Source organism: Stereum hirsutum (genome assembly GCF_000264905.1).
Source record: "Stereum hirsutum FP-91666 SS1 unplaced genomic scaffold STEHIscaffold_5, whole genome shotgun sequence".
NCBI lineage: Eukaryota > Fungi > Basidiomycota > Agaricomycetes > Russulales > Stereaceae > Stereum > Stereum hirsutum.
The window spans coordinates 1,244,275-1,269,593 of record NW_006763135.1 but is presented as its reverse complement, the minus strand read 5'-3'; the positions used below and the strand labels follow the sequence as shown (position 1 = coordinate 1,269,593).

The 25,319-nt window shown below is 52.7% G+C and overlaps 9 protein-coding genes across 9 annotated transcripts; 5 read left to right on the top strand and 4 right to left on the bottom strand.

Moving 5' to 3' along the window:
* Window positions 1–553: 553 nt before the first annotated feature.
* Window positions 554–1,819, top strand: STEHIDRAFT_53905 (longevity assurance proteins LAG1/LAC1; the record flags this gene model as incomplete). The annotated part of the gene is made up of 5 exons (XM_007302225.1): window positions 554–953; window positions 1,008–1,170; window positions 1,224–1,445; window positions 1,513–1,650; window positions 1,729–1,819. The coding sequence occupies 5 exons, from the start codon at window positions 554–556 to the stop codon at window positions 1,817–1,819; spliced, it is 1,014 nt and encodes a 337-aa protein (XP_007302287.1).
* A 579-nt stretch (window positions 1,820–2,398) lies between these two features.
* On the bottom strand, window positions 2,399–3,243 carry STEHIDRAFT_55156 (histone-fold-containing protein; the record flags this gene model as incomplete). The annotated part of the gene is made up of 4 exons (XM_007302312.1): window positions 2,399–2,495; window positions 2,583–2,716; window positions 2,789–2,928; window positions 3,108–3,243. 4 exons carry the CDS (start codon window positions 3,241–3,243, stop codon window positions 2,399–2,401), a joined length of 507 nt encoding a protein of 168 aa, XP_007302374.1.
* A 246-nt stretch (window positions 3,244–3,489) lies between these two features.
* Window positions 3,490–5,267, top strand: STEHIDRAFT_138556 (uncharacterized protein; the record flags this gene model as incomplete). Its single annotated transcript, XM_007302734.1, has 7 exons — window positions 3,490–3,571; window positions 3,620–3,741; window positions 3,827–4,026; window positions 4,104–4,391; window positions 4,470–4,600; window positions 4,683–4,926; window positions 5,070–5,267. Exons 1-7 carry the CDS (start codon window positions 3,507–3,509, stop codon window positions 5,265–5,267), a joined length of 1,248 nt encoding a protein of 415 aa, XP_007302796.1. The 5' UTR covers window positions 3,490–3,506.
* Window positions 5,268–6,096: 829 nt separating this feature from the next.
* On the top strand, window positions 6,097–10,040 carry STEHIDRAFT_76861 (uncharacterized protein). Its single transcript, XM_007302378.1, has 11 exons — window positions 6,097–6,178; window positions 6,233–6,354; window positions 6,444–6,643; window positions 6,722–7,009; window positions 7,061–7,191; window positions 7,266–7,500; window positions 7,692–8,786; window positions 8,879–9,016; window positions 9,105–9,326; window positions 9,392–9,554; window positions 9,627–10,040. Exons 1-7 carry the CDS (start codon window positions 6,114–6,116, stop codon window positions 7,962–7,964), a joined length of 1,314 nt encoding a protein of 437 aa, XP_007302440.1. The 5' UTR covers window positions 6,097–6,113; the 3' UTR covers window positions 7,965–8,786; window positions 8,879–9,016; window positions 9,105–9,326; window positions 9,392–9,554; window positions 9,627–10,040.
* A 486-nt stretch (window positions 10,041–10,526) lies between these two features.
* STEHIDRAFT_167465 (uncharacterized protein) lies at window positions 10,527–12,972 on the top strand (the record flags this gene model as incomplete). Its single annotated transcript, XM_007302733.1, has 7 exons — window positions 10,527–10,856; window positions 10,921–10,983; window positions 11,097–11,237; window positions 11,301–11,670; window positions 11,744–12,056; window positions 12,116–12,355; window positions 12,481–12,972. 7 exons carry the CDS (start codon window positions 10,527–10,529, stop codon window positions 12,848–12,850), a joined length of 1,827 nt encoding a protein of 608 aa, XP_007302795.1. The 3' UTR covers window positions 12,851–12,972.
* An 8-nt stretch (window positions 12,973–12,980) lies between these two features.
* STEHIDRAFT_76856 (Adaptor protein complex sigma subunit) lies at window positions 12,981–14,498 on the bottom strand. Its single transcript, XM_007302377.1, has 7 exons — window positions 14,361–14,498; window positions 14,098–14,223; window positions 13,838–13,972; window positions 13,725–13,737; window positions 13,598–13,625; window positions 13,444–13,509; window positions 12,981–13,352 (listed from the first exon to the last, which is right to left on the bottom strand). The coding sequence occupies exons 1-7, from the start codon at window positions 14,392–14,394 to the stop codon at window positions 13,272–13,274; spliced, it is 483 nt and encodes a 160-aa protein (XP_007302439.1). The 5' UTR covers window positions 14,395–14,498; the 3' UTR covers window positions 12,981–13,271.
* A 431-nt stretch (window positions 14,499–14,929) lies between these two features.
* On the bottom strand, window positions 14,930–19,035 carry STEHIDRAFT_167463 (uncharacterized protein). The gene is made up of 2 exons (XM_007302732.1): window positions 17,679–19,035; window positions 14,930–17,603 (listed from the first exon to the last, which is right to left on the bottom strand). Exons 1-2 carry the CDS (start codon window positions 18,868–18,870, stop codon window positions 16,237–16,239), a joined length of 2,559 nt encoding a protein of 852 aa, XP_007302794.1. The 5' UTR covers window positions 18,871–19,035; the 3' UTR covers window positions 14,930–16,236.
* A 125-nt stretch (window positions 19,036–19,160) lies between these two features.
* On the bottom strand, window positions 19,161–23,045 carry STEHIDRAFT_95050 (uncharacterized protein). The gene is made up of 10 exons (XM_007302731.1): window positions 22,913–23,045; window positions 22,651–22,765; window positions 22,452–22,561; window positions 21,799–22,382; window positions 21,533–21,638; window positions 20,713–20,851; window positions 20,355–20,592; window positions 19,957–20,103; window positions 19,644–19,765; window positions 19,161–19,564 (listed from the first exon to the last, which is right to left on the bottom strand). Exons 1-10 carry the CDS (start codon window positions 23,003–23,005, stop codon window positions 19,200–19,202), a joined length of 2,019 nt encoding a protein of 672 aa, XP_007302793.1. The 5' UTR covers window positions 23,006–23,045; the 3' UTR covers window positions 19,161–19,199.
* Window positions 23,046–23,246: 201 nt separating this feature from the next.
* STEHIDRAFT_76849 (DnaJ-domain-containing protein) lies at window positions 23,247–25,220 on the top strand. Its single transcript, XM_007302376.1, has 9 exons — window positions 23,247–23,408; window positions 23,482–23,491; window positions 23,560–23,608; window positions 23,696–23,792; window positions 23,874–23,969; window positions 24,042–24,123; window positions 24,263–24,421; window positions 24,553–24,666; window positions 24,723–25,220. The coding sequence occupies exons 1-9, from the start codon at window positions 23,353–23,355 to the stop codon at window positions 25,041–25,043; spliced, it is 984 nt and encodes a 327-aa protein (XP_007302438.1). The 5' UTR covers window positions 23,247–23,352; the 3' UTR covers window positions 25,044–25,220.
* The last annotated feature ends 99 nt before the right edge of the window (window positions 25,221–25,319 follow it).

The window sequence follows — 25,319 nt, the reverse complement described above, 5'->3', positions numbered from 1 at the left end:
AACTTAGAGGGTGCTGAACTACTGTTGGACTTCAGTTTAGCTTGTAAGGAGTTGTTTCGCTTTTCCGACACGAAGAAGAAACCACAAGGGTGCCCTGCTGGTGTGACGAATCTTGGACGAATCAGATGCGAGCCCATTTTTGCAATGGGGCCAACAATGGGGACCATCAAATTCCACAATGACTTTACTGGGATTGTGTCCCTATCCACATGCGTTGAATGGATCTAATAGACGAACACATATATATTGGCCTACACTATGTTGGTAGGAATGTCGACGGACTCATTACTACGACCACAGCGACAAAATGGCCTCTCATGTAGGCACCAAAGCCCGCGAGAGTCCTGCTAAGGGCCACCGCAACTCTGTGTCTCATTCGCCATCTTTATTCTCCCTAGCCTCCCGCTCGAATTGGTCTGTTGGGATTCCAAAATCTAGAGGCTTCTGGGATGATTTGAAGACATCCAGATGGGTCGTCATTCCGAGTATGTATTCTTATTGGTTATAATGACTTTTAGCTCTGACTTCGACATTTGCAGCTTCCTCTCTTCGTATGCTTCTCATACCAATCGCCTTGCACCTTCAATGGACGTATATTATCTCGCTATTTATTGATGATCCACCTCCAAGTCCTTTCGCCCCCATGCTTTTTATATCCCATCCTACTCCGTCCCCGACCGATGACCCCAACGATCCACACTATCGGAAAGGATATCTCGACATCGTCTTCGTCGCCTACTATGTCATCTTCTTTTCCTTTCTTCGACAGAGCGTTATTTTGTATCTCTGTCGTCCTTTCGCCCAACATTTCGGTATCCACAAGGAAGCAAAGCTCGCTCGGTTCGGCGAACAAGGATATGCTGTCTTCTGTGCCATCATTGCTAGTTTGTGGGGTATGCATGTCATGTCGCAGCTGCCAACTTGGTGGTACCGTACGGATGCTTTCTGGACTGGTTCGTCTGCTCTCAATCTTAGGCCGAACGTCCAGAGCTAACGCCCGCTTTCAGATTACCCCCATTGGCAGATGAAGGCTGACCTGAAACGCTATTACCTCGTGCAGGCTGCGTTCTGGTGTCAACAATTCGTCGTGCTCGTTTTGGGTCTTGAGAAACCGAGGAAGGACTATTATGAGTTTGTCGTTCATCATTTCGTTACACTCTGGCTTATTGGGTATGCTGCTATCCGTTTATTCCTCTCACGATTTACTTACACCCTTTGACTAGTTGGAGCTACATTTTCAATCTCACCTACATCGGTAACGCCGTCTACTTATCCATGGACATCCCAGAAATCGGCCTCGCCTTCTGCTCGATCCTCAACTATCTCCAACTCGAGCGCACCAAAGTCTCGTGCTTCGTGGTCTTCATCGGTATCTGGGCCTACTTCCGCCACTATTTGAACATCGCCATACTTTGGTCTATCTACTCCGAGTTCAATCTCATTCCGTGCGTCTTCTTTTGTTTTCAATTCTGTGGCTCATTCCGATAGCTGACTGTTTTATGTCGAATTCAGGGAGGCGAGCAAGCGTTGGGCACCCGAAGACGGGGTGTGGATGGTCTGGTGGATGAAGTGGCAGATATTCACGCCTCTATTTCTTCTGCACTCTCTCAACATCTTTTGGTTCTACCTCATCCTTCGGGTTCTCTATCGGTACGTTCACATTCCTCAGGCCCACACTACTTTTGTCTAGCAGATACTAACCCCTGCATGGAATCTAACTCCATGTAGTGCTCTCACCAAGGTCAAAATCACCGACATCCGATCAGACGATGAAGATGAAGGTGACAACAATGGCGACGAGAACGAGAAAGAGGATTAGCACGCGAGAGAGAATGTGTCTGACTCGGAATTCACCGGCTGCGAAAGTGAGTACATACGCGTATCTATACGAGTGTGGTTTCATAGCTAACCGTGCAATAGAGACTAGATTTAAACTATGCATGGCGGCTTCGTTTTCTCGGACGTTTACGCCCTCATATCCTATGCCAACGTGTTTCCTTTGACCTATGAGGTTTATCTCGAACTACCAGCGAACTTGCGAACTATCGGACGGACAAAGCAACATGTAACATCACCACATAGATGCATGGTAGATCGTGTCATTACATACATGACTCGCAAAGCGGTCGGGTCTGTCGATTAAACGGTGAGGGATAAGGGCGAGAGGAAATGGGGTGTCGCGGTGGGAAGTCTGAAAGGATGAGGTATCGCACCAAAATGAGGGAAGAAAGAGCGTAAGTAAAGCGACAGCGTGCGAAAGGACAGACAAAGACGAGCTGCGGATGATCGGTAAATAAATGGCAATACAGATGGTCAAAGAGCACTGAGAGAACGAGGAAGAAAGGCTAGTTCAACAGGAGTCGAAGTGGGGAATGTGGGGAAAGGCGGAGAGGAGGTGTCAAGCATCGAACCCCCAACGACCACGTAGGCGACGTGCGAGTTCGATGTCTCGTGTCATTATCGTTACTCGTTTCGCGTGAATGGCGCATAGATTTCTGTTAATCGTGCGCAAAACAGGGCAGCAGCAGCATCAGTCGGGATTTCGTATTTTTGCACGTAGTGGGGCGTGAAACTCGACTCACGCGTCCTCGAAGAGATGCACTAAATACGCCTCAGCAGCTTCCTGCAGGGCCATGATAGCAGTACTCTGCCACCTCAGACCCGCGTCGCCATACTGGTTGAGATCGGTCGTCATATCCAGCGCGATTTCGCGTACCTACGCATGAGAAGTGAGCCAAACGTCGTGAATACAATGAAGAACATAAAAAAAGTAAGTAAAGACACGTACCACTCGCGAAAAAGGAAGTCTACGCAGGAGCAAGTCCGTGCTCTTCTGGTATTTCCTGATCTCCCTCAACGCCACAGTCCCAGGCCTGAACCTCTTCTTCTTCCGTGAATCATCCGCTGCAGTAGCCGCAGACAATCTCCCTGCACATTTCGACACAGTATACCAAAAAAAGACATACCCACATCATCCGAAGATAGAGCCACAATCAAAACAACAAGCATGAGTTCCTTCTGTTTCCCAGGGAAGAGCACTGAACAAGACGCACGACGTGATGGTCCCTCTGCACGGTCCTCATCCCTGTCTGATACGGCCGATACACGAGCCTTGGGGGGTCGCCCACCCGTGGATTTACGCGCCGTACCGGTCTTGGCGCGTTTTGCAGGCGGACTCGAATCGTGTTCGTCAGAATTGTGGCCGGGTTTGCGCTTGACCTTCTTCTGTGTGGTTTGAGCCATCCTGTGCGGGATATCAAAATTCCAGAAAGGAAATGGAAAAAAGGGACAGAGTATATGAGGGGGAAGGAGATGAGGGGGAGTGTAGAATGCAGAGACAACCAGAGATGTCTAAGGAGGACAAGTCACAGGAGAAAGTTGAGACAAACGCGACCACGTGATCAATGTGCGAAAACGCGAGCTCGTGGCAATTGAAGTGGCGCAGATAAAGTTCCCCGCGTTTCTTGCTCAAAGCGGACATCTCCATCTCTCGCCCATCGACCACCATGAGCAGAGCGGATATTATGACCATCAGTGGGTTCTATTGCTTCACAGACATCTGGTTGGAGTGGTGCGTGCTCCGACAATATCAATGATACGCTTCTGAAAGCGACGTTAGGGAAAAGGTCTTGACGGAGGAGCAGAAAGAGCCAACGAAAGCCATGTTTGCGTTCGAGACCCTCGTCCATCCAGACCACCCGCTTCGACGCAACGGTTGTGATGGCATCGAACTGAGCATCGGTGCGCTGCTGCATACCATATTTCTCCCAGCCAGATACATCGGACTGATATTTGAAGAGATCGTGTGGCGTTATGATATGTGCAGGCACTTTGAACAACGGCGAAGCCCGTCTGCTGTACTCCTCTGCCCAGATCGACTACATCAGGCTGTGGCTCGTCAAGACAGGACTGACGAAGGAGATGATACCGCTTCCGTACAACGCTTGCATGCTCACGTCCTCTAACCTCCAAAACTGTGCCCCTGCCATATTCAAGACCGCAGCGGAACTTAAGAAAGCCACGAGAGTAAGTGATCTCAAGTCAGGATGTACTTCCTGAACAGATCGTGTAATTCCTCTCTCAATACTCCTTTGCATGTGAAGGATATCGACAAGAACAACAAACGACTGAAAAAAGGCGTCGCGCTAGCCACCTCCCTCCAGAACCGTCGTTTCAATTTCGAACGCATCCGTGCTCTCTGGTCCGAGAAATGCGGCTCGTGGTGCGCCATGGACTTTGAGGCGTACGAGTGGGAGCACACGACGGTGACGGAGTTCGGCTGGAGCTACGTGACGTTCGTGAATGGCGAGCCGGACGAGCAGTCGGGACATTCGATCGTGAAAGAGAATCGACATCTGATCAATACGAGATGGGTGCAGGGCAATCGAGATGTGAGTGTATATTTTGGGTACTCATGCTAAGATCTTGGCTGTCGCATAATCATACTCACTATACACAAACTCTTATAGAACTATAGCTTTGGCGAGAGCGAGACTATACCCAAGAAGGCTTTCGCAAAGCGGATAAACGACATGATAGACACACTCGCAAAGAACGGCCCAGTCTTCCTCATCTTCCACGACCACAGCCAAGATGTCAAGTAAGTCTTCTTCTACCTCCGCCTTCCACACCCAATTTTCTGCTCGCAAATCATATCTCCTCCCCCTTTAACTCCTGACCAGATACCTCCGCTCAAACTACGTCAACGCCGCCCTCCTCGGCCTCTCCTACCAGCTCCCCAGTTTCTGCGAATCAGCGTCCAGCGGCGCCAAAGCCGGCCAACCATCGCTCTACGTCGTCGACACAGCCGACCTCTTCGCTGGCTTGGAAGGCGAAGGGAGCACGCAAACAAAGGGTCTCGAGCGGATATGCAGGCATCTCCAAATCCCGACGCAATACCTCCACAACGCCGGGAACGACGCAAGGGTACGTCCCTAGAAACGTATCGTATCAGAAACCTCCATTTATATTTCTACTACGTTCACCTATCTCCGAGAGAACTGATTGACCGTGTTATCAAACATGAATTAACCAATGCTCCTCGCAACACCACACTCAAACATCGACAGTTCACTTTCCTCGCATTCAGGTCTATGGCCGAAGGCGGTCCTCTCGACGCCCAGCGCGAAATCCGCTGGCCTAATCATACACCGGCTGAAGCTGTGAAAGTCGAGTGGGGAAAGTATGAGGCAGATAGTAATGCGAGTGTGATAGATGACGATGAACTCTTTGACCATTTCTATTCCGATGAGCCTGAGGGGGAGTAGGTAGAGGCGGAAGAGGGGACGGGTGCGGCGTACGCTTGGTCGTGGTGCGCACGACGCTCGGTCGTCTGCCGCGACGGACACGAGGGTTCGAATTTAACGGTGACTCAGTGTATGCAGAAGCCTCATATATGAAGTCGTGTAGGTTAGAGGTATATGATTTTTGTACTTGTATCCTGCTGTTTTTTTCTGAATACCACACTACATACTGTGCATATTCTGTGTGATGCTCATGGGTATTTTGCAGAAAATGATGAAATGCTATGGGAGGTGGTATTTGTGTTGCAATTTTGTCACATACAGGGAGCCCGACCGACATAGACATTTCGACCAGTCTTCGATACGAACATATTTGTCTGTACAGATATATGTTAGGTGTAAACATAAGCTCAATGTGAGCCCCAGTTATGCTGGTAGACACTGGTTGCCTACTTTTGCGTATGCCATCATTTTGTCGAGAGGCTCCTATAGCTGAGGCACCACAAGAGGCACCCGCCTGGTGGGTTCCAGCTCAAGCATATTTGCTATTCCTCGTATAACGAGTATATCAACTTTGAGCCACAGCTGTAAGCTTCTTTCACCATGGTCTGCTTATTTTTACCAGACTGTTTGGTTTCTAGAGAGCACGATTTTATAGAAGTGGCAACTTTACACCTCTCAAACAACCGGAGAGAGAGAGAGAATTGCAGTCATTAGCGAGGCTGTCAAACGCGACCACGTGATCGATGTGCGAAAACGCGAGTGGCGGCCTGTGGCGGCGCTCGTGGCAATTGAAGTGGCGCAGATAAGTTCCCCGCGTTTCTTCCTTTGCTCAAAGCGGACATCTCCATCTCTCCCCCATCGACCACCATGAGCAGAGTGGATACTATGACCATCAGTGGGTTCTACCGCTTCACTGACATCTGGTGGGAGTGGTGAGTACCTCAACAGTATCCTCAATGATACATGCTTCTGAAAAGCGACGTTAGGGAAAAGGTCTTGACAGAGGAGCAGAAAGAGCCCATGAAAGCCATGTTTGCGTTCGAGACCCTCGTCCATCCAGACCATCCACTTCGACGCAAAGGCCACGATGGCATCGAGCTGAGCATCGGTGCGCTGCTGCATACCACTATTTCTCACCGCCAAGTCACGGTCGGACTGATATTTGGAGAAATTGTGTGGCGTTATGACATTGTACAGGCACTTTGAACAACGGCGAGGCCCGTCTGCTGTACTCCTCCGCCCAGATCGACTATATCAGGCTCTGGCTCGTCAAAACAGGTCTAACGAAGGAGATGATACCGCTTCCGTACAGAGCTTGCATGCTCACGTCCTCCAACCTCCAAAACTGGGCCCCTGTCAAATACAAGACCGCGGCGGAACTCAAGAAAGCCTTGAAGGTAAGTCACCTCAAGTCGGGGCGCACTTCCTGAACAGATCGTGTAAATCGTCTTTCATTTGCTCCTTTCTATATGAAGGTCATGGACAAGAATAACAAACGACTCAAGAAAGGCGCAGCACTGGACACCTCACTCCAGAACCGGCGTTTCAATTTCGAACGCGTCCGTGCGCTCTGGTCCGAGAAACGTGGCTCGTGGTGCGCCATGGACTTTGAGGCGTACGAGTGGGAACACATGACGGTGACGGAGTTCGGCTGGAGCTACGTGACGTTCGTGAATGGCGAGCCGGAAGAGCAGTCGGGACATCTCATTGTGAAAGAGAATCGACATTTGATCAATACGAGATTCGTGCAGGGCAACCGGGATGTAAGTGTATCTTTCGGTCATTCGTGCTCACCATTTCACACACCCTCGTAGAACTTTAGCTTTGGCGAGAGCGAGACTATACCCAAGAAGGCCTTCGCAAAGCGAATAAACGACATGATCGACACACTCTCAAAGAACGGCCCCCTCTTCCTCATCTTCCACGACCAAAGCCAAGACGTCAAGTCCGTCCTCTTCTACTCCCTCCCTCTTCCACCCAATCTCTTACTCACTTACCTCCCACTGAACTCCCGACCAGATACCTCCGCTCAGCCTACGTCAACGCCCCCCTCACCGGCCTCTCCTACCTCCTCCCCAGTTCCTGCGAATCCGCCTCCAACGACCAACCCTCCGCCCTCTACGTCGTCGACACGGCCGACCTCTTCGCGGGTCTAGAAGGCGAAGGAAGCGCGAACAAGAAGGGTCTCGAGCAGGTGTGCAGGCACCTCCAGATCCCGACGCAATACCTCCACAACGCCGGGAATGACGCACGGGTACGTCTCTCTCTCTCTCTCTCTGTGCCTACTTATCATCATACCACAAATACTCCATCTCCATCTCCATCTCCATCTCCATCTCCATCTCCATCTCCATTTCCCTTCTATATTTGTTTATTTTATCTCCACGAGAACAGAACCGAACCGAACCGAACTGAACTGAACTGAACTGACTATACTATCCCCAGTTCACCTTCCTCGCATTCCGCTCCATGGCCGAAGCCGGCCCCCTCGACGCCCAACGCGAAGCCCGCTGGCCCGACCACACCCCAGCTGGCGCCATCGGGGCCGAAGGTGTGAAGGTCAAGTTCAATAGGTACGAGGTGGATAGTAACGCGAGCGTGACGGATGATGAGGATGAGTTTGAGGGTTATTATGAGGATGAGGATGAACCTGGGCAGGAGGGGGAGGGGGAGGGGGAGGCGGGACAGGAGGGGGAGGAGGGGACGGGTGCGGCGTAGGTTGGTTGGAGACGAGGGTTTGAACTTTGGATTTGCGTGACGGTGGTTCGGTGTAGGTATTATAGAAGGCTCAGACTAACACTAGTCATAACGGAATCGAAGAAATATCGCAAGTCGTGTATCGTGTATCGTGTACGTTACCGTTCTACGCATGTAACCTGGGGCTGTAGTATCATGACCGTGTCCATGTACTTGTATGTATCTATCACTGCTCCCTTTCGCTACTGCTTTGCTGTCATTGTTCTCGAAACATCCAGCCAATCTATTTCACCATTATAAACAAAGAACACTCCAATCCGCCTTCCCCAACCCCACTCGACCCTTCTCACACTCGAGGTATATACTGGTACAGTACCCACCCACCCCTCCATTGCGTCCTCAAGGTACGGTACGATAAATATATAAATAGAGCCAAAACCCAGTCGCTTTGATCCGGCGACTGAGAAGTATGCAAATTAAAAAGAAATCGAAAATTTGAATCTCGAAGGTCGTTAACTTTGAAATGGAATGGTGCGAAGAGAGCGAGAGAGAGTGCGAAGAGGGAGAGAAAGAGAAAGAGGAAAAAAAATCGATTAGCGATGTATGTATCCGACGAATTGTGTTCTTTTGCATATATATATATACATAATAACGTTTTTCGCGCGTTCTTCCCGGCCCCTGCTCTGCTCTGCTCTGCTCACTCGGTGGACTGGTGATTGATGAAAGAAAGCCGAGTGAGTGGGCGTCAGAGCGGCATGATCTCAACGAGTTCAATCCTCCTTCTCGTCTCCGTCGTCCTCGTCGTCCGACCGCACGTCGTCGACTACCACCTCAGTAATAGCGCTATTGACATTATATGAAAAAGAAGGTGGCGCGTAAAGCACAAGTCAGATCATCGAGTCGAGTCGAACGCGCGAGAAAGCATGACAACGTACCGATAGAGGATGCGCAGGATGAGGTAGAACCAGAACAGATTGATACAATGCAGGAGGAAAAGCGGCGTGAAGATCTGCCACTTCATCCACCATTCCATCCACACCCCGTCTTCCGGTGCCCAGCGCTTGCTCGTCTCACTGCCATCCCCCCAAAAAAAACAAAACAAAAACAAATCCGCAAAAACATCAGAATCACAATTGCTTTTGAGGTGAGAGAGAGACGTACGGCATGAGGTCAAACTGTGTGTACACAGAATAAAGCATGACGATATTGAGGTAATGCCTGAAATAAGCCCACACGCCGACGAAGATCCCAAAGGATATATTCTTCGTGCGTTCGAACTGGAGGTAGTTCAATACCTTACAGAACGCGAGGCCGACATCGGGAAGGTCCATCGAGATGTAGACGGCGTTCCCTATGTACGTGAGGTTGATGAGGTAGCTCCAACTGAGCAACACGAAACATCAGTACTCATTACGGCGCAGAACTTGAATATGCGAGTTGCGACATACCCTACGAGCCAGAGCGTGACGAAATGGTGCGCGACGAGCTCGTGATAGTCTTTCCTCGGTTTCTCGAGCCCCAAGAGGAGGACGATGAGCTGTTGACACCAGTATGCGGCCTGCATGAGGTAGTACCGTTTCAGATCGGGCTTCATCTGCCAATGGGGGTAATCTACGAACGGCGGTCAGTTCTGCACGACCGGTCTAAAAGCTGACAATGACAAAAATAAAAATAAAAACGAACCGATCCAGAATGCTTCCGTACGGTAGAACCATGTGGGCAACTGGGACATGATATGCAGACCCCAGAGTCCCGAGATGACGAAGTAAAAGACGGCATAGCCCTGTTCGCCAAAACGAGCGAGTTTTGCTTCCTTGCGTATGCCGAAGTATTGAGCGAAGGGACGACAGAGGTAGGACGTGACGCTCTGGCGGAGGAAGGAGAAGAAGATGATATAGTACGCGACGAACACAAGATCGAGATATCCTTTTCGATAGCGAGGGTCGGCGGAATCATCGGTCGGGGACGGAGTCGGGTGAGATATGAAGAGCATGGGCGCGAACGGGCTCGGAGGTGGATCATCAATAAAGAGCGGGGTGAGGTAGGTCCATTGGAGGTGGAGGGCGATCGGGACGAGGAGTAACCGGAAGGAGGAGGCTGAAAAGTGTGTGTCAGCGTGCCGGGACAGGACTGAAGCGAGAAAGAGACAGACATGGGACGACGACCCAACGGGAGGTCTTTATGTCATCCCAGAAACCCCTCGTCTGAGGGATGCCAACCGCCCACTTTGGACGACGAGCGGGCGGACGCAGGGAGGGGGAAGGGGAGGCAGAGTGGCGGGTGCCATTAACGGGAGGGGGAGTGCCGAGCGGCCTGTTTCAGTGAAATTCAGTGAGCACCGGTGGGTGAATTGGTGGGGAAGGGGCGTACGTCTGGGGCAGGAAGGGGCCTGTGAGATGGTGGCCTGCGTCGGTCCTGTAGAATGTGAGTGATATTGTCGAGAAAATAAGAGAGAGGATAGTTACTCGACGGAGAGGGAGCCAGCACGGCCTCTGCCTTTGCGGCTTGTTTTGGAGGACATGGTCGTGGTAAAGGAAGAAGACGCGACGCGAAGGGACGCGCGCCCTCGCAACTGTTCCGGTCATGTTTTCACCCCTCGGCCTCTTCCACAGCACGCCCTGTCCCCTCCGTGGGTCTTGTGCTCGTCCAAACTGCCTCTTCTCGCACAGCCAGCACGTCAAGGAGAAGCAGATAATCATCGCCTACGATGAGCAGCCCGTCGCAGGCCCATCCAGCAGTGCTGAGCCACGCCAGGTCGTCCCCGCAAAGCGTCCCGCTCTTAATTCTCCAGCAGGTCTATCTGCGTCACCGAGTACCGCACGTACCACACCTGTCTCAGCCGAACCGCCACGCAAGATCGTGAAAACTGGTACAACAACTGCCAGACCGATAGCACTGCCAGCACCCTCGACGGTGCGCCACACATACCTACAGCAGTGGCACTGAGACTGACCACCCCCTATACGTCCCTCTTCAGACAGGGGCCCCCGTCCTCAGAGTCAACGCTGCTCAGTCTAAGGTCCCCGTCTCCACTCGACAGGTACTTCCTCCTTCTTACCATTCCTCCATAACCCGCACTCAAACAAACTTCAATGGACTCTCCATTCCTGTACCATATCATTGATATTAATGTATGTCTCTCTACTAACCCAGGCCCTACTCAAGTCGCTATACGAACACTTCGTTATCCTATATGACGCCATTATCCCCCTGCAGCCGTCCATCGCATCTGAACATGCCCTCCGTCAAGAAGAGGAGGTCTACGCACGCACCACCAAAGCGACCTACCGCAACGTATGACCCCTCACCTCTCTCCTCTCCCATCCATCCATGCCTCTAACTATCCCATATAACAAGGCCGTCATATCATCCATCGCATCCCTCAAATCCCGCGCTCCCCCAACCTCCATCTCCCACCCCTCCGTAGGCACCTCCTCCGACCTCGCCACGCGCGCCTCCGCCGCCAAAGCCCTCACCTCCCTCACTCTCACCCCCGCACACCTAGAGCCCCTCCTACTGACCCGTGAAGAACTCGTCCGTTGGGGCTACATCATCGACGTGCCGGAGGAATGGGGCCCGGGCTCAGATCGCCCGAGCGCGGTGGACACGAGGGTGAAATGCGAGAGATGCAACGTCGTGTATGTCGTGAAACCTGTGGGCGAAGGAGGCGTCACGGGCGAGGAGTGCACGTTTCATTGGGGGAGACCTTATACCACGAAAGTGAACGGTACGTGCACATTATAATCGACTACCCAGCTCACTTAAGGCCGTTCAGATCGCTCACTTTTAGAGGTGTACAGGCGAAAAGCATAGGAGATATAACTGCTGCTCACGGCTCACCTCCGAGAGCGAAGGCTGTTCCCGGGGACCACACGTCTTCTATGAAGCCGAACACTCCGACCTGCATGCGCGCCATGCATTCACGACGACCCGACCCGCATCGGATTCGGAGGACGACAAGGACAAGGACACGGCACTCGATCTCGTCGCGCTCGACTGCGAGATGGTGTACACGACGGGCGGGTTCCGTGTCGCTCGCGTGTCCGTCGTGGACGGCGAGGGGAGGAAAGTGTTTGATGAGCTGGTGAAGATGGACGACGGCGTCCAAGTCATGTTCGTTCCCCATCTACGCACTTACTTCTCATCCTACTCCGCTAATGAACACCCCACAGAGACTTCAACACCCGCTTCTCCGGCATCTCCCCCGCAGACTACATCTCCAACGCCGTCCTCACCCTCGACGCCGTCCGACTCTCCCTAGACGCCTACATCAACGCGCACACGATCCTCATCGGCCACGCGCTCGATAATGACCTGAAGACGCTGAGGATGATGCATTATCGTTGTGTGGATACCGCGATTCTGTTCTTGCATAGGAATGGGTGGCCGTTTCGGAGGGCGTTGAGGGATCTGTACGTCTCTCCGCTTCCCTTACTCCCTCACAGCTCCTTCCTTCCTTCCCCCCTCCTTCCTTCTTTCCTTTCTGTGGACTTCGGACTTTGGAGAATCAACTAGATGACTGACACCCCACGAATAGCACCCGAGAACACCTCGACCGCACCATCCAATCCGGAGGCGGATCCTCCGGGCATTCCTCCATCGAAGACTCCATCGCCACCCTCGATCTCGTCAAGTTCTTTGTTTTGAACAAGAGGACGAAGCCGTTTAGTCTCGCTGGGGTGCCGCCGGAGTTGCGGGCTGGGGCGTCTGGTGCTGGTGAGAAATTAGCAGCGTCTGGGTCTGGGTCGCAAGTACCATCGGGGGCGGCAGCTGGGTCGCAAGTATCATCGGGGACGGGGGCGGGAGGGAGGAGTACGGGCGCGGTGGCGCCGGCGCATGGTGTTAAAGCTACAGGGGATGGAGAACCGAAGAAGAGGCAGCCGTTGTTCGACGATACGTGGGGTTGATGCACGTCTGGACATATGTACTGTACTTTCCCTGTCTTGATTTACCACCGTGTTGTTTATCCGTCCGTCCGTTCGTGGAGTCGTGGGGTCGTGGTCCCGCATCGCTATCGAGTTCGTTGTACGCTGTATTCTGAATCTGACATCTTGTGTTCTGAAGTTCCGCATTCTGAGTCTTGTGTTGTGTTGAGTTGAGTTTATCCCATAAAATGACGCTTCCCGCAATCCATCCATCAGCCATGTATACTGTAAAAATCGTACAATATCCCCGTCCCCGTCCTCAGCGTGTAAGTAAGTATATACGTATCGACCGCATGAATTCGCCAACTCTAAACCCAACGGACATGGTCTCGCGTGGAGAACCAGCGACTGAGGGATCAAGTCCTCCAAAATGTAATAGTGCGAGGGCGAAGTATGAGTCGGATCACGAGAGTGCGCGCGAGCCAAGACGGGCCATCGTATCCTCGCTGTTCTCCTGCTCCTCGACGCTATCCGATTGTGTGACCTGATGTTGCCCGGATGGATTAGAATAGGACGAGGGGGGTGTGGTGACTGAGGAAGGAAGGAAGGAGGGAAAAGGGAGGAGAGGGACGTACGACTCTGAGCACAGACTTCTTCGATGACTCTTGGAGCTCGCCTGCGATGATGAGCTCGTCGAGGATCTGTAAACAGGATAGCGCGAATGAGTCTAGTCTGAGTACGCGAGGAAGTATGTGTGGGTTTGGTGAGTAGGATTGGGACGGGACGTACAGCGTATGCTTTTTGGAAGTTGAAGATCCTATGAAGTCCAATACCCACCCGTATCTCAGTAATTACATAGTAACTCTCATCCATCCCATCCAGACAAAAACGAAATGCGAACAAAACAGCGACTCACAAGTCCAATTCACAAACCTATCACCCCGAATACCATCCAGTGCGCATCAGCTTTCAATATTTTGTTTGTGTTTTCAAGGGGCGGAGGAGACCAGACAAGCGAGGGGGGAAGACATACGTTTCCAAAGTACCGATCCAACACCTCAACATAGCGATGCACGATCTCGAGCGTGATAAGCTCATTATCCATCTGACCGATCCCACAGACGAAGAAGAGCGAGGCATATCGGCGGTAGACGACCTTCGTGTCTATTTCAGCCCAACCCACTATCAGCACCCTGCGTCGAATCACTCCAATTCCCTCCCATTTCACGACAATGTTGCAAACGGAGGCGAAAGGGGAGAAAGGGTGGAAAGAGACGGTAGCGGCGCACCCTTGTACTCCAAGAAGTTACACATCCGCGTCCGGCGAGCGAGCACGAGCTGCGTCACGTCCTTCACGATCTTCGCTTTCGCCTTTGGAGGCATCGTCGTGAACCATTTCGCGAGGCGGACTTTGCCTAGTTTCGGTTTCACGTCAAGTCATGATGAACAAGGGACATGGACCCGGGAAGGAGAGGAGGGCGAGGGGGCAAGGAGGGTGTTAGTTGAGTCCGGTCGTAGGGCAGGAAGAGGAGGAAGAGGATATTGTCAATACCTTGCCGAGATACGAGCAGAATATAGTTGATCATGGCGCGCCTGCCTGTGCAGAACGTATGTTCAACGGCGAGTAAGAAAGAAAGAAAGGTTCGTAACGTTCGTGGTTGGGTGCAAGTATGAGAGGCTGCTGAGAACGCCACAGCGCTTAACCAGGCTTCCGTGGCTCCGTGGCGTGACTAGCAACTCGAGACCGACAATTCGGCGCCTCGGAGTGACACACCCTGTTCCAGGAAGCCAGCGCTTGTAGTAACGAAAGTGGGCACGGTCTTTGAAGGGACACATCTCGCGGGAAGTATACATACAACACACCCAGCAGAAAGATCACACACAATGCACATCCCAGTCCAGGACCACAACCCACCCTTGCCTTACACTAATACTCATTCTGAATCACAACCACACCCACGTCTCTAGTCACACTCACGATCCATTCAGGCCAATTCCGAGTCATTCGATCCGACAATCACGACTAGAATTCTACAGACGAGACGAGTACGAGAATGAAACGAGAATGAAACGAGAACGAAAACGCCAACGAAAGAGAAACTAATAATTATGGATGGATGGATGGATAGCTGGATAGCCGTTCATGTCAATGATGGGATCGATCGAGTACTTCCGAGTCCTCAAATTTCAAAGTTCAGAGTGTAAGAGTCAAAGTTCAGGGATTCAGGGATTCAGTAGGTGGACCGGGACCGGAACTGGTGTTGTGGTGGCGGTGCTGTGTGGGACTGGTGGTGGTGGTGCTTGTTTAATCGTTAATGGTATGTATGTATGTCAGCAGCAGTAGGCTCGAGCGCGTGCGTAGGACGGAGCAAATATGGGTGGATGACGCGCAACGAAAACAAAAAAGACAGAGTATGTAGCGAAAAGTAGGGAAACCATAAAAAACCGAAACCGAAACGCAAACGAAACCGTGGTCATAAAGAATTCAAGATTTCACAACAAGAAAGGCTGAACTGAAAAAAGTGAACAAGAAAAAAACAAGAAAAAAACATACACGGAAATCCTGAAGAGTGAAGATACGTTTGTGTGTGCGCTGTGCACTGAGGGCGAATTTTGACTCGACTCGGAGGTATGGTGATGTCACATGTGAAGTGCGGGCCAAGATCCAAAATTGCGGACGTCAAGAAACGAAACGGAGCAGTGAAGGTGAATGCGGAGGGGCGTAAGGTTAACGAGGAATGAAGAATGAAGAATGAAGAACGAGGAACGAGGAAAGGAAGAACGAGGAAAGGAAGGGGGGTAATATTTAAGAAAGCCTGTGAAAATCGAGCCAGTGAGATGGAGATGAGAGGGACTGCTGCAAAGATGCGGGAGAACGGGCGAAACGGTGAAAGGGACAAAGGGCGGGGAAAAGAATAATAGAGATGGGAAACCATGACACAAACACCACAACACGAAACCCAGACCGACAGTGAGCAGTGACGGCGGAGGAATGCGAATCCGCAAGCGGCTAACCGTCCAAAGAAAAAGTTCAGGTGAGAGAAAGGAAGAAACAGTAAAAGCACACAGATGAGGATCAACGAACACAAAACAACGAAAATAACGATTGGTATTAAAAAGAGTGTGTGCCCTACTTGGGCAAAACGAGAATTCCGAGAATTCAGGGACGTGTGAGTGTGAGCGTATAGTGTAAGGTGAGCGGCGCGGAGCGATAAGTAAGTACGTATGATGGGGCGAGGCGATGGATGGCATGGCATGGAGGACGGGGGGTGGGGATACTTGAACACAGAACTGAACTAAAATGTCATGAAAATGCAGAATCAGAATAATTGAAAGCGAAGTTGAACGTCCTAGTGTTTTTAGTCCGATGTAAAGCGATGCGATACGAGATGCAATGACACGCCCGACACAAACCCAAACCCGCCCACTCACGAGAACGCCGTCATCCTCCGACTAGGATACGGCCTCGCATTACCACTATTACTGTACCCCGAATGCGCAGACAAATTCGCCACGGACATGTTCATAGCCGACGGCGGCGGTTGCACGCCCCACGACCCCGTCTGCTGCAGCCTCGTCGTCGGCCTCCCCGAACGATGTTGTTCACGGCCACCAGCAGACGGCGTCCCCGTCCTCGTCGGGCTATTGCGTTCGTCTCCGCTGCTACCTTGCCTTGATCCGTGCCCATGCGAACTGTTATACGAAGACTGTCTTGGTCGTTCCTTGCTGCCCCCACCACTAGCACTCGTATGGCTCCCCGAAGTCGTCCCGCTCTTCCTCCCAGGCGAAGATGACGAATCCCTCGACCTCGACCTTCTCCCAAATTGTTGTCCCCCCATAAACGGAGGATTGGGCGGTAAGAGCGGCATGTCCATGACATATTGCGGCATCGCCATGATGGGCATCGAGGGTATCACATTGACTGGGAATGCGGGTATCGGGGGAACGGGCACGGGGACGTTGGGCCAACCATAAGCATAGAGCGACGATCGTGCGTGGTTCTGAGAGGCAGCTTCGGAGACCATGGATCCTCGACGACTGTTGGTTCGGTTTTCGCGGAGACGGACGTCTTCCATCGAGGAGTGGACGGAATATGTCGAAGCGGGACGAGAGCCTGTAGTACCGCTGTTGGGCGAGTAGTAGGTGCTTCCGGGTCTTGAGCTCGACGAAGACTGGTTACGCGAACGAGATGATGATGAATGTTCCTCGGGTTTACTCTTCGGGTCGTATGCGGGACGATGATACTTGTTGACCCGACCTCCGTCTCCGTCCTGCGGCAGCGCAGGCGACGACGACGGAGGGAAATGCATCATCGAGCTCGCTCTCCTCGCCCTAGCCGCGATCACCTCCTCCGCATACGCCTTCTTCCTCTTCTCGTCCTCAATCGCCTGCATCTCCCTCTTATACTGTTCTCTTTCCTTCTGCCACCGTGCTCGCTCCGCCTCATGTTTCTGTCTCTCCTCGTCATGAGCCCGGAGCTCCTTCTGGCGCTGCAAGAACTGCGCCTTCTCCTCCCTGTTCTTCTTATGGCGGAGGACGTAACCGAGCGGAACGTTCTCCTCTTTGTCGTCTTCTTCTTCGGCAAACCGGACACCGCGGCGGTTCGATGATGAATTGATGGCGGCGGCGGGCGTGGGGGATTCCGGCATGGGTACGGCTGATGGCGCAGTCACGGATCGTGCTGAGAGCGACGGTTTCACGACGGTCCCGGTGGTAGGATCGCTCTCGGTCCGCAGGGGCGAGGGTGCAGCTTTATAAGGCGCTTGACGCCCGGTGACGGGTGTTGGTGGCGAGACTGGAAGCATCAAGATCAGAAACGCAAAAACACGATGCGGCAGAAGCTATGAAAAGCACTGGATTGGGAACTCACTGGATCGTTGAGACGAGCTGCTGGATGGCGAAGATGGCGCGTCTGGGACAAATGTCGGTACAGAAGCAGGCGAATGTGGAGGTGAGGATTTGGAGGGCACGGGCACGGGCACGGGCAGAGGCCAGTCACCGTCTTCTAGATCTTCAGCGCCAGCCATTTCCTCTAGTGCTCTCGAAACGTCCAAGGCCCACACGCCGAAGCCAGAACCAGTGACGGGGGAGTAGGCGACAGAAGAGCCGTCAGGAGAAGGCTTCCATGCGACCGTCCTCTCCTCGAAATAACCGCGTGCGAGCCAGGCTCTGAGACCGCGGCTGGTACCGCTGGGGTCAAGCGCCGCGACGTCCGGAAATGCGCCCTCATCGGGCTGTGGCAATGTTCGTTTCGGGCTAGGCGAAAGACGGGGCCCGAAAGAGGCGAGCATGCGTCTGTCTGACTTGGACAGGGAGCCTGATGAGCTGTCCCGTTCTAGCCGGCGGAGCAGGCGGGACCTGTGCATTGTGGACTCGAGGGATTCCCGAAATAGAACTGCACGGGAGGGGTTACACGAACGTGGGAAGAGAGGCTGGCCGCGAACATGTTGAAGTGGACACGGTGAGAACGGGGGAACAAGGCCGGTGCTGGTCAGGAAGGTGAGGTGCTCGATTGGGGAGAGCGCGTGATCGTGCGTGACAGGTGGTTTGTGATTTGAAGGTGCGGCCTCGTCAGATTCGGAAGAGGAGTCGGAGGTGGCGTCGTCGTCGGTGTCGTGATGGGCCTCGCGTGGACTGCGGTTGTTGGGAGCAAGAGGGGTCAAACGCGACGAGGGAAAGGACGACGGTGGGAGGGAAGATGGAGGTGCTGTGGGAGCCTTCTTTGCGTTCGCCCACGGGTTCCAACCCTTTCTCGACACTGGGGTAAGTGTTGCCGGGTCGGGTGGCAAGATGGGGCTTGCACGGTCGTCGTCCGGGGTCTGGATAGAATTCGAGCCACAAGACGAGGAGGAGGAGAGACCCTGGTCGAGTGGTGGCACAGGCTGCTCTGTAGAAACCGTGATGCGGGAGCGGGAGACAGCGGCGAGAAGACGAGAAGCCTTGCGAGCGGGCTGTGGCCTTGCAGAAGACTGTGGCCTGGCAGCAGAAGAGCTGGGGTCTTCTTTCGACTGCTTGTCTTTGTCTGCACGCCTGGAGGCGAGGACAGAGGCGATCCGACGCATAGTTTAGAGGATGAGGGATGAGAGGGGCGTAGACACGGTCAGAGTCTCATAACCGGACAGAGGCCGCTGGACTGGACGGGTTTCGGCGTCTGTACAGGCCGTAGACGCTCTTGCAGCAGAGGAGGGATGAAGAGGGGAGATCGGAGAGAGACGGCGAAAAGAGCGACGATGGTCAGACGTGTTTTGAGAGCAGAGCTCATCCTCGGCCAAACCTGTACCTTGTTCTCCCGCCAGCGCTGACTCAGCCCTGCACATGCCCGTCCTCGTTCCTGTCCCTCCCGTCCCATCACAACATCACATAATATAATATCTACATCTACCTCTCGCTCTCACAAAACCCTTCCCCGTCGTCGCATCCCGTCCCACCACCGCACAAGCCGCCGCTCGTACCGCTCGACCACCCCATAGATGTACTCTGCGTCCACCCCCGTCCACTGCGCTGCCCGTCCAACCACCAGCGCATAGTCCTCTGGCACCGTTCCTAGCACGTCTTGCGTGTTGTAAACCGTATATCCTTCTCCAGCCTTGCGTCCCTCGTTCTTCTCACCCTCCTCATGTCCCTCCACCGTCATCGTCATCGCCCTCCGTCGCCCCACCACCAGTTCCTGTCCCTGTGCTCGTCGTCGATCGCCCTCCACCCTGCGGTCTTGGTCTCCCGTCTTCAGGGGAAAGTACTCGTCGAGGATCCTCCGTTCTGCGAAAGGCAAACAGAGCGGTATCAGCTTCTCCACTCGCCGCGTGCGCGTTGCGTTGCGTTGCGTGGGCACATTTACCTGAACCTTCTCTTTCCCCCGCTGCTCGCTGCTCGTGCTCGTGCTCGTGCTCGCCCAACAACGCCCTCTCGCAAAAACCTAAATATAAATCCAACTCCGAATCTCCCATCTCCGCCGTCGACCTGTCCATCCATCGCATCCATACGATCCGATCCGAAACATGAACATACGAACAACACAAGTCAGCCGGTGCATCCAAACGTCCCAACGTTCATATCAAACACGAGCTCAAATCACCGCAATGCCCGCCCGCACCCCAAAACCGGTGAAGATGGATCGTAAGTAAGCATTGCATGCATCAAACGAAACTTACACGTTCGTCCGCGCCGAGAATAGATGTTCTTCGCTTTGGCTTTGTCCGTGATCGTTATCGAGCTTCGCGATCGACGAGAGTAGGTCTTCCAGCCGAGGTAATGCGTATCCCGGATCCGTCGCGTCCGTTGCCGTTGTTGCTTGGTTCCTGCCATGCCAAAGCAAATGTAAATGTAAGAGCAGACGTCACCGTTCATATTCGCTTAGCTCTCGACGCGTCAATGCTTCAGAGCCTCGACACGCTCGAACCCCTGTTTGCATACTCCATCCCATTTCTCCATCCCATCCCATTCCACAAACCGCAACACCCCGTCCATTCCTCATGACTCATTACCTCGCATTACACCGACCAACCGACCCAACCACGAAAGACCACAACCCGAAAAAAAACCCACTCACCTCCGTGCATCTCCCTCTCCCTCTCCATCCCCATCCAATCCATAAACCATCTTCAGCACCACGATCACAACACCCATCAACGCCACCTCCGGCGGCGCCCCATCGAACTTATAGCTCCCCGGATCGTCCGACGCACCCGCTCGCTCGCGTCGTGTGGCGTGTGTGAGGCCGGGGGGGTGGAGAGAGAGGGGTAGCGAGAGGGGGTGGGCGAGGGATTTTGTTAGGGTGTAGAGGACGGCTGTTGGATGTACACATGGATGTATCAGTGTAGGGTAGGTTAGTTTTGAGCAATATATCGTTTTCTTTCTTGTTTGTGTAAGATAGGGGATAGGATACAGGGAAGGAGAGAGGAACGTACGCGTTCCCCCCAACGCACAAACCACACGCCACATCAACGGACCCGCATTAAGCTCGGGCGTGTAGACGCCATAAGTGGCGTACATGCGCCGCGCTAGGCGAGAGGCGAGGCCGTGTAGCAGGAGGGCGGAGGGGGCGTGCTGTTTCGGGTTGGAGGACTGTCAGTGTGAGTGTGGCGGGTTGAATAATTAATTGTGAATTCGGAGGAAATGGAGGTAGTGAATGGAGTGAGCGATGCTGACTAGGTCTAGGTTCCGATGATGACGAAAGGTATGATGGAAGAGTCTGGTGGATCGTGATGAGGGACAAATGATGAGGGACAAGCGGACGAGTGGATCGGGTAGTCAGAATTAGGATGGGGACGAGGATGGGTGCATATAGTCGATGGGTTACGTGGGTCACGTATGATGACGGGACGGGCGAATAAGATGGACATGGACATGTCGCTGCAACGGAACGATGGAAGGATGAAACGAGGGAACGAAAAAGATATCTCCGCTCGTGCACCAGGGAACTATGGAACCACAAATAGTGCACCATGGAACTATGGAACCACAAATAGTGCACCATGGAACAGACGAGAGCGCAGCATGAATGGAATTATCACTGAACCATTCGATGGATGGGGTGTTGGGCGTTTCACTCTAGCTAGCGCCAATTTGTGCATGGAGAGAAAGACAAACGAACGTGTCCATGAAATTGGAATGACGAAATATTGCACGGTGCGGTGAAGTATGGGCTCAACGAATAAAAGGGGGGAGTGGGGATAAAAGGCGAACTGGGAAATTGGGAAATTGGGAAATTGGGAAACTTGGACTGACCGGCGGAGAGATCGCCTGCAGGGCGTGTTTGTTCAGATGGTGTGTCATTTCCGGAGGGAGATGGTTCGTCGGGTCGAGGTAGGGGAGAGTGTATGAGTCGATTAGGCTGGGAGTGTAGCATCCATCATCGGCGGGGGAATCAGGTGGTCGATTGGTCGGCCAGTCGGATATAGAGAGGGGCATAAAGACGCGAAAAGTTAGCGAAGGGCTTCGTATTCCACAAAAATATCCAGGAAGAAATGGTGATGAAGGTCAGAGATACCCACCGTATAAGATCCATAATCGTAACAGGCACCCGTATCGTCCAACAAGCCACAAGCAACACCGCAAGCGTGCACGTAGGGCTCTCGTACCTCCCACCACGATGACCTTGTCGTTTCTTGCTCTTCGATCTATCTTGCTCATGCTCATGCGTATTATCACCTTGACCTGCGTGGGCATTGGGGTCGGGTTCGAGCTCGTCATCGGAGTCGGGTTCAGAGTCGGAGAGTCCACGGAGGAGAGAGGCCATTTCTTCGTCCATGATACTTTTGCGATGTTTGTCATCAGCATCGTCATCGTCGTTGTCGTTCGATTCGGTGTCCGAGCCTGAGTCTGAGTCGGAAGAGGAGGCTTTATTTGAACAGGCATCCGATTCTGGGTCCGACTCGTCCGAGGGTTTCTTCTTTGTTTCTTCATCCTGGTGGTCTCTAGCCGTACTTGTCTTCGTCTCCGCAGAGTGTGCCCTGCGTGTCGTAGAGTCTTCTCTATGATTATTTCCCTCGATGTCCTGTTCGTATAGCAGAGGTTCTGGCGGTGGCGGTGAAGGAAGCAGACATAGGTAGAGCGTCCATATGTCCCTGCATATCACCTACAATCCAAAGTAAGAAGGAAACGTCGGTCAGGATGTTTTATTTTGTTAGGACAGAGCGATACTTACCTCGAATTCAGGTGGCAGATCCCACGCCTTAACCAGCGCCGCGACCTGTTTCCTTAACAGCAGCTGCAAGCACTGAAAATAGTGGTACTGTGCCCGTGCGCCATGGTACACTGCATCAACAAAACATACGAGTCCCATCATATCAAATATCAGTCGTGAGTTAGAGCGATGATACGAAAAGGGAGGAATGATAACGAACGTTTGGGATCGGCTTTGGATTGCCTCTCGCCTTTTTTGCGTCCTGTGCGGACTTTGCGTTTACGTAGAGTGTGAGGCCCGAGTTCTTGTGTTTCGTGGGTCTCGTTTCTATAATTCTGTTGCGTTTGAAGATTTAAAAAAAGCGGTCAAGTCGGCGTACGAAAACGATTTTTTTAAACATGAAAAGTCGTGATGAAGAACATAAGAGATTGCAGGGCCTAGAATAGTAAAGAGTACACGGTTGTGGGCAGAATGTAACATACCTGGAGAATGTGGCCCTCGCTACAGATGACGAGCCCGCTCGACGGCTCTTTATGCCATTGTTTCGAGCCGCAGACCGTGCACTTACGAGGCATGGCTGCTGTATATAAATCAGTAACCGTGCGCTAATTTCCGGATAAATGTATCGAGCGATAGCAGCACAACTACGCCACCGAGTGGCGATCGAGGTGGAAGATGAGAAGGAACACACAAACACGTGCCATACAAAGAAGAATGAGTGGTCCAAAAAGGCAAAGGCTTCTCGGCCCGTCGCATCCGCACCCAACTTTGATCTCGACGAAATTTCAAATTCGAATAATCCTTCCGGCCGGTGACAGCGCGTCTGGCTCTTCACGTCTCCTTACAGCTCGCTTTTTTCCATCGCGCGCTGCGAGCCATCTTCATTCCTTTGGGCTGATCTGAGGCTCAGTATAGACTACTTATGAGGGTCCTCCTTCTTTTTGGGCTCTTGGCGGTGTTGGCGACGACGGTGCTTGCGTGCGTATACTTACATGTTCCTCTCCGTTGCGCCTTTACTTATTGCATGCTGAACGTTATGCGGGGATTGTAGATGGACTAAGGTACCTATTATTCCACATTATGGCCCATACCTACATAGCTTTCTGACATGTACACGCTCAATCTGCAGGAAGACCACGAGATCTTCGACCTCGTGAGCGAGTTAGAGGCCGCAGAAGGTACGCCACGAATTCCTGCTCGAACCCTCATTCGTACCGTACTAACCACCACTATGACGATGATATTCTTACTCGTCGCACAAATAGGAAAGAAAACGACGTTCTACTCATGGCTTGACGTCCCCGATACCGCTACGACGGCAGAGATTGCCCGCGCGTACCGTAAAAAGAGCATGTTGCTCCAGTCAGTACCTCTCGCTGTTTCCCCCATGTCGCATGTCGCGCCATATAATATTCATGCCCCGGATTTCTTCCTGCGTCACAGCCCGGATAAGAACCCTGGCGTGAAGGGTATTCATGAACGGTTCGCGAGGCTTGGCGTCATTTCGTCCATCCTGAGGAATACGGAGGGTCGGAAGCGGTACGTCTTTCATTTCAGCCCATATCCTCATACGCGTAACATCACTCATTGCAAACAATATATCGTTTGCAGGTACGACTTCTTCTACAAGAACGGTGTCCCGCGCTGGCGCGGTACGGGATACTATTACTCGCGTTTCAGGCCTGGTCTCGGGGTGCGCACTTTTCTCTTCCATACATCCAATATAGCAACATCATAGCTGACTAGAATGGATCCTTCCTGCATCTGTGACCTCTCCACGATATTGGGCCACACGACATTCGACAACCCCTTCCTGCGTTGTTGATATACAGACCGTGTTGGTATTCCTGACCATGCTGACCTCGGTGTTGCAATATATGGTGCAGAGTATGAACTACAAGAAGGATACCGCTCGTATAGAACACGTCGTCCGCGAGGCGAAGCTTAATGCGTGGGGACAGAAGATGGTGCCTATTGAAGGGCGGAGGAAGGTAAGTCTACCTTCGTCGATTCTGCTTCCACATCAAATTCTACATTCACCTTTGCGTCAGCCTCCACCTTGATTGGTCGTTCATATTTGCTATTGAATATTGTGCTCATCGAATATGTTATGTGTCTATAGGTCAAGGTGAACTTGGGTGGCCCACCCAGATTGGACGACTCGGGGAATGTCGTGCTCGGGAAGTCGATAGATATGGTGGTGGAGACGGTGCAAGGAACGGGACACGTCTACATGGTACGTATTGCGCCGTGTCGACCCTCTCATTTGTGTTACTGATAGAATACTCACAGCTCGAGCCCGGAGGCGACATGATCCTCATTGACGCTTCGACCGCGACCCCACCATCCTTTAAACGAACCTGGTTCATCACCCTCGCTACCTCGCTCTACCACAAAGCCTACTCCCGCCTCTTTCCACCTAACCCGAAATCGAACGGACGGGCCGAACCATCGGAGGGGGACGAAGGCGAGAGCACAGGCGTCGAGACCGAATCAGACATGCTAGACTCGGACGTGCCCGAAACGAACGGCGGTGCGAGAGCGAGTGCTGTAAAGGCCGCAGGCGCAAACGGGAACGGGAATGGGAAGAAGAGAAAGAATAAGAGACGGTGAAAGTGCTCGCATTGCCCGAACTATCTCTCTTCTCTTGATTGTGCCTCCGCCGTGTGGCGTATTACCGTATACCTTTTGCGCCGGTCTAGAGCCGGCCTAGTTTTGGCCTAGAGAGCGAAAGCATCTCTCTTGATCAGTCTTGGGCTGTCGATAGACAAGCATCGATGTGAGGTCCGTGGGCAGACAGGACAACGGAACGGACCCCAGACAAATCGTCGACTGTCAATTTGCAAGAAGTCTGCGATGGTGCAGAACGGTATGAACTTTGTCCAAGTG